Source organism: Priapulus caudatus, unplaced genomic scaffold (genome assembly GCF_000485595.1).
Source record: "Priapulus caudatus unplaced genomic scaffold, Priapulus_caudatus-5.0.1 Scaffold1432, whole genome shotgun sequence".
NCBI classification, from domain to species: domain Eukaryota; kingdom Metazoa; phylum Priapulida; class Priapulimorpha; order Priapulimorphida; family Priapulidae; genus Priapulus; species Priapulus caudatus.
This window is the reverse complement of record NW_014578493.1, coordinates 21,097-27,652: the sequence shown is the minus strand read 5'-3', so window position 1 is coordinate 27,652 and position 6,556 is coordinate 21,097. Positions and strand designations below refer to the sequence as shown.

General features: G+C 46.6%; 1 protein-coding gene across 1 annotated transcript in view; it reads left to right on the top strand.

The window, feature by feature from the left end:
- The window catches only part of LOC106816615 (protein patched homolog 1-like), a gene marked incomplete at its 3' end in the record, with an annotated part of 28,817 nt that overhangs the window by 6,934 nt on the left and 15,327 nt on the right, over nt 1–6,556 (top strand). Inside the window, 1 exon segment of the mRNA XM_014821238.1 lies at nt 5,289–5,402. Coding sequence (XP_014676724.1) covers nt 5,289–5,402 — 114 coding nt within the window.

Sequence of the window (6,556 nt, the reverse complement as noted above, 5' to 3'; positions counted from 1 at the left end):
AGCACGCAGGCAAAGTGTTATTTGTGGGGACTACTTTTACTGTCGACAGTTCTGCGTAGGACTCAAGTCGCCACGAATGGAGCACAGACAATTCAATTTCACTATGCGGTAGAAGGTAAGTAGACGCTCTGGCATGGGCGGCGCGGATGTCAGTTTGAATTGCTTACACGAGCACATTTAGTGCGGCCATACTGATTGTGCCATAATATAGACTGCGCTGGTGCGAGTGTTAGTGCCACTTGAGGGAGCCACCTATTGCCCACGTGGTGGCGCCAGGTGTAACCTCCACAAAAGTGTGTAGACAATCATTCACATGTGAAGCATATGACACCAGCCATACGCTGCATTAGTGAATGAAACATTTCCAGCCACATTACTGCCTCTAGGGGAAGCCTATTTAGTCTAATATGCGTATTCGCGAGGATGGCGAATCTGTAAACTAAACAGTGCCATCGTATTATAAAATTCGTGCCTCCCGTACTAGCACAGAAGCTGTGTATTAAAGTAGGTATCGGTGTCACCATTTGCCTGCCCCAACAACCGCAGTGAGCACGCTGAAACCATCTTTTAAGAGCATAATAAATATTTGGTCGCTAGAGCTGTGTCTGGCGCTGCAAAATAAATCTGCCGGACCTGGCTAGAGATGGACTGCGCTCCTGGACAGCGTCCGAGGGGATTTCACATGTTTCTCTGAGGATTACATGTGCGTCTATATATGCATAGATACATTCCCTCAACCACAAATACATTCCCTCAACCATAGATACATTCCCTCGACCATAGATACATTCGCTCAACCACAGATACATTCCCTCAACCATAGATACATTCCCTCAACCACAGATACATTCGCTCAACCATAGATACACGCGCGCCGTTTTTGCGCCTAGATACACGCCTCTACAATATAGATGCATGTTGCTACACACGGATACTTGCTCTTACACATGCCTTTGAGCATAGATACACGCATTTATGCATAGATACACTCATCTACACATAAATATGTTTACACACAGAGATTCATGTCTGCACGCATCGATACATGCATCCACATACATAGATATATGTGTCTACACACGGATACATGTGTCTACACACGGTTACATGCGTCTACACACGGATACATGCATGTAAACACGAATACATGCATTCACATACATAGATACATGCGTCTACACACGGATACATGCGTCTAAACACGGATACATGCATGTAAACGTGGGTACGTGCATTGTGTGGGTACATGTGTATGGCAGGCACATACACACACACAGCTTTGTGTGGTCTGCGCGTACCAGCCATCATGTACGAGCATTGTTTCGCCCTACTGACACACATCCGCTCCTCGTGTCATCTCAACCCTCTCTCTCTCACACACACACACAGCAAGTTTCCTGTGTCCCACGTGATGCTACTGGGATATTTATGGGAAACGTCGGGAAGGCACAGCTGGAAGAGTTGAGACGTATAGGCGGCAGGGAAGAGCAGGGTCGAGAGATATAGGACCGAAAGAGGCAGAGTGCGAGGGGTGAGAGAAAGAGAGAGAAAGGGGGAGAGAAAGAAAAAAGAGAGCGAGAGAGAGAGAAAACGAAAGAACGAGAAAGAAGAAAGAGAGAGAGAGAGAAAGAGAGAGAAAGAGAGAAAGAGAGAGCAAGAAGAGAGATATATATATAGGGCCTTATATATATATATATATATATATATATATAGAAAGAGCGAGAGATGAGCGGTTGAAGATAGATAAGATAGATAGATAGATAGAGAGAGAGAGAGAGAGAGAGAGAGAAGAGAGAGCAGAGGAGAGAAGAGAGAGAGAGAGAGAGAGAGAGAGAGAGAGAGAGAGAGAGAGAGAGAGAGAGAGAGAGAGAGAGACGAGAGAGAGAGAGAGGAGAGAGAGAGGAGATAGGTAGGCCACACAGTCGTGTTGCTTGCTGCCGACGCCGTACGTTCTATGTAGGCTGGCCATAATGGCTCGCTACGTGTGGTGGTGATGGGGGTGGGGTGGCGGGGGCGGGGGTTAGTGAGTGAAAGGATGCACCGTATGAACGAGGCGGAATGCCTGCTTTACTGCATTGACAGCCTGGCAGGTCGGACCGGTGTGTGTGCTGTGTGTGTGGGGTGTGTGTGTGTGTGTGCGTGCGTTGTGTGCGTGCGTGCGTGCGTGCGTGCGTGCGTGCATGCGTGCTCGTGTGTGTGTGTTTGCGCCGTCGCCGTGGTATCGGCCGCCGAACTTCTGCGCTGTCATCGCTGCCGCCGCTGCTGCTGCTGCTGCTGCTGTTGCTACTGCTACTGTTGCTACTGCTACTGTCGCTGCTGTTGTTCCTGGTTCTAGTGCTGCTGCTACTGCTGCTGTTGCTGTTGCTGCCGACAGATGTCGCTCTACGCTCGTCACCTTGTTTTAAGAACTGAAAAACGGGTTGCTCGTTACATTTAAATGCATCTACATGCTTGCATACTTGCAATGCGTGAATACATAGTTGTATTGTTCGTTCATGCACACAAATATGCATCGGCACATATTATAGGTAAATATTCGCAGGTAGGCACTCGCTCAGGCGCACGTACTGCGTAAGGCACCCGTAACTGCGCGCGCGTATACGAACAAGCGAACGAACGCAAGAAGTAGACGAATATCCGAACGCAAACGTACGCACGTGCACGCACGCGCGCGCTCGCACGCACGTACAGCCACGCACGCACGCGAAAATTGCGCATCCGCACATAATACACATAATACATGTAATACAAATAATACAAATAATACACATAATACACATAATACACATAATACACATAACACACGCATGTGTCAAGAAAACAACGTATAACCGTTACGGGAAAACATTCCAACGCATTCAATGAAATGCGGCACATTGTTGTGTGAACGCGCGGTGTTTTACGATGGGGCGTGCATGCCTCAGCGCGTAGCTTACTACAATCATGCATGTACACGACGATACCGGTCCTGCTGTCCGAGGCGATCACTATGCCAAAAGTAAAATAATACACAGCGATTATTGCGGCGTCACCAGTACTTGCCGTCATTAAATTCAATCAGGTTTGGGAGTGGAGGCGTGCGTGTGCTCGTGCGTGTACGCGCACATCAGCGCGCACACACTGGGCGGAGCATAGCATTGAGAGAAACATGTACAGCACGCATACGTAGATTTCGGCTGCAGATAGCGATGAACCCACAAGATAATACCCGTCCGTGTGTTCTGCGATGTCGCACCAGAGGGCGCAACGTGCGGGGCTGCTCGCTGGTTGACGCTCGGGCCACCCAAGACGCGAAACCGCAGCCGAGCAAGGCTCTCTGCGCGCGCTCGCTCTCTCTCTCTCTCTCTCGCGCGCGCTCTCTCTCTCTCTCTCTCTCTCTCTCTCTCTCTCTCTCTCTCTCTCTGTCAGCTTTCTTTACCTATATCTTCCGGGCCCTCCTCTTCTTTGCTTCGTTTTTCCTCATCTAATCTCTTACGACTAATACAAACACGTATATATATATATATATATATATATAATATTATATATATATATTATTTACATTCGTACAACAAAACTCGGAATAACGTGCAGTGTCCTTGACGTCGGGAAGCAGAATAGCGAGAGAGAGAGAGAGAGAGACGAGAGAGAGAGAGAAGAGAGAGAGAAGAGAGAGAAGAGAGACAAGAGACGAGAGAGAGAGAGAGAGAGAGAGAAGAGAGAGAAGAGCGAGGAGAGAAGAGAGAGAGAGAGAGAGAGAGAAGAGAGAGAGAGAAGCTGAGAAGAGAGAGATGAGAGAAGAGAGTAGAAGACGAAATGAGCAGAGAGAGAGAATTTTACAAAGAAAAAATAAGAACAAAGGCCGGAGAGAGAGAAGATGAGAGAAAGAGCAGAAGATGATGAGAGAGGAAATACATAGTTAAGAGAGAGAGCAGATGAGATGAAGATCGTGTATCTTTACATCACTAGGAAGGGTGGCAGCGGCAAAAAATGTGGCGACGAGAGCGAGACGCAAGACGACGCGAGCTGTACATGATGTACATGATAGCCCCATGATGTACATTTCACATTATTAACGCAGGAATGTCAAGCCGCGATGCAGCGAATTCACCCCCTACCACCCCCACCGCCACCACCGCCACCGCCAGCCCACTCTACGCAACGTTTCCCCGTAGTAGCTTCTAATGGGAATCCATCGAACGCCATGTTTTCGAATTATACTGCATTGATTGAGAAACCAAGTCACGTATCGTTTACATCGTCATAATTGATGATTAATTCGATTCGTGTTCATATGCGAATAATTTACGTAGAATGTTCCGTAGCAGAAAATGCACTGAAAAAGTGTTCGCGGCTCTATCAACCCCCGCACTCTGCTGTAGTTAATTGTAGGTTTTTGTTGTTATTGTTGTTTTTGTTTGGCGAGTATTTTCCTGCTTCGTACGGGCACGGTGCCGATTGAACTGTAGCGAAGGAGCCCATTTCGGAATCTCCAACGCCCGCGCGCACAAACACGCGCGCGCGATTTTTTCGTGGAATAACAGAAACCGAAAAAAAGGACAACGATGCTGCTTTTTCGTCGCTTGTTTATTGTTCTAGGCGTGAAAAGCGGCGGTTCGGGATTAGGTAGCGTAGTCACTCCCGCGGTCCTGCATGATTACAGGCCTTCACGACCACCACCATATGACTTCGTCTGGACATTTCACAGCCTTTCAAGTCAATTTATCTTTCCCTGCTGCGACTTCGCTGATAGAGGCATGTAACCGAGTCGGTTGGATAAGATTGAAAACGAGCGCAGTTGGCAGACGCATTGACGTGGTATATAGCTATAATTTGACAAGTCCTACTTTTAGCCGGCCTGTGTAATTTATTATTTCCCAACACGCCGGTCTGTGTGTGGTCCGCATGCCCCAACTCAACACTCGCTCATGTTTCAGGGTTAGCGCTGCCGACCAATCGCGGCGCGAGGCGCCGTGCAACGTCATCCGCGGGGCGGGGCTTGACTCGCTACTGCAGTAGCAGAAAAATGCATCAGCCTGTGACTCGTAGTTGTGATCCAGGGATACTTTCTGGTGGTTTTCATGTGATTTTACGCCCTTTATGTGTGCAAAACGATGGAGAGCTGGTCTAATCCAGCTTTCAGAACATCACAGGTTAGTGAGAGCGGCCGATCTCCAGTGCGCTAGCGCCGTATTTCCGGGAAAGTGACTTCGCTCAGGCAGCTGCATTACAGTGTTGCGTTAACGCTCGCCACCATGTTGTTTGGTCTCCATGGGAAATTCCATACACACGGTTTTTCCTGCTTTCAGGGTTCGACAACGGTGCCAACCCGCACGGACGCGTTCCAGATTTACACGGATTCTGATCTCTTGACACGAACTAGCTGGTCAAATGCCAAAGTGGGTTTATCGGAGATCGAGAAGGTACGTGGCAGCCGATATTGTGGTTACCCCGCTCTGACCAGCGGTCGCCAGCGGTGACCGATCCTGCCTTCGTCTGTCGGAATGTGTCACTGCGACGCGAATGCGTCCGCTTACGTAACACTCGCTCGACTTTGTGATACTGTGTAGCATATTGCGGATGCGCTGTGTGTATTACTATATAGCGTCGCTACATTCTCTATACCCACCGCTGGCCTGCCGCCCGACATACATGTGGCCGACAAGCGTGTCACTGCACAGGGCATACCAGAGAAATATGCGCGCACGTATATCTACGCAAAATATTGGATATTCATTTGTATTTCTCTTCGGAAACTTAGGCGGTATTGTAAGCTTTCACGTCCGCGGGTTGGTGAATTTTTGTTGGCCCTCTGAGTGTTGGCAGTAATTAATATTCTGTATTAAATAATATCACATAATATAACCTATTTTATTTTATTATTGGCTGTCAAATATTTGGCTGTACACTCTGGTTTCATTATTATATTTAGACAAACGTCACTAGGGTAATGTTGATTACAAAGAGTGTATTTATAAACGGGGGCATTCAGTAAATTTTAGTAATTATAATATACAAAAGTTAATACTGATATATTTAGAAATCGAAACCTCATTAGCAAATTATCAATCTTTCTTTCCATCAGTCTATTAATTTATATGGCTATTTATATTCATACTGAAAATATTGTGTGCTATTAAAGGCATATCGATTTAGATGAAATGATATAACCAGGTTTTATATTGGATCAAATATTTTTATTGTGCAGTTGTTAGAAATCCGCGTAGGAAATTATGCGTATGTGATCACAGCCTGTAGTCTCTAGCTGCTGCCTAGCTCTCTAGCGTAGGAAAGTGTAGGATCATAATACACATGCGTCCATCAGGGAAATAGTCGTCCATCACTTGTCTAGCATAACAACTCTGGCCATCACTTGTGTGTAAAATATGCACTTTGCTGCGTAACGCTGTTCACACTCTAGTACTGTGTCGTCGCAATGGTTAAAATGTAATGAAAATATATATGTGTATATATAATATATGCATGCATGTATATAATAGTGGAAATATGTAAAAACATTTCAATAGGGGTATATAACTTCAGGTATATTTGTGCGTGATATGCATGTATGTATGTA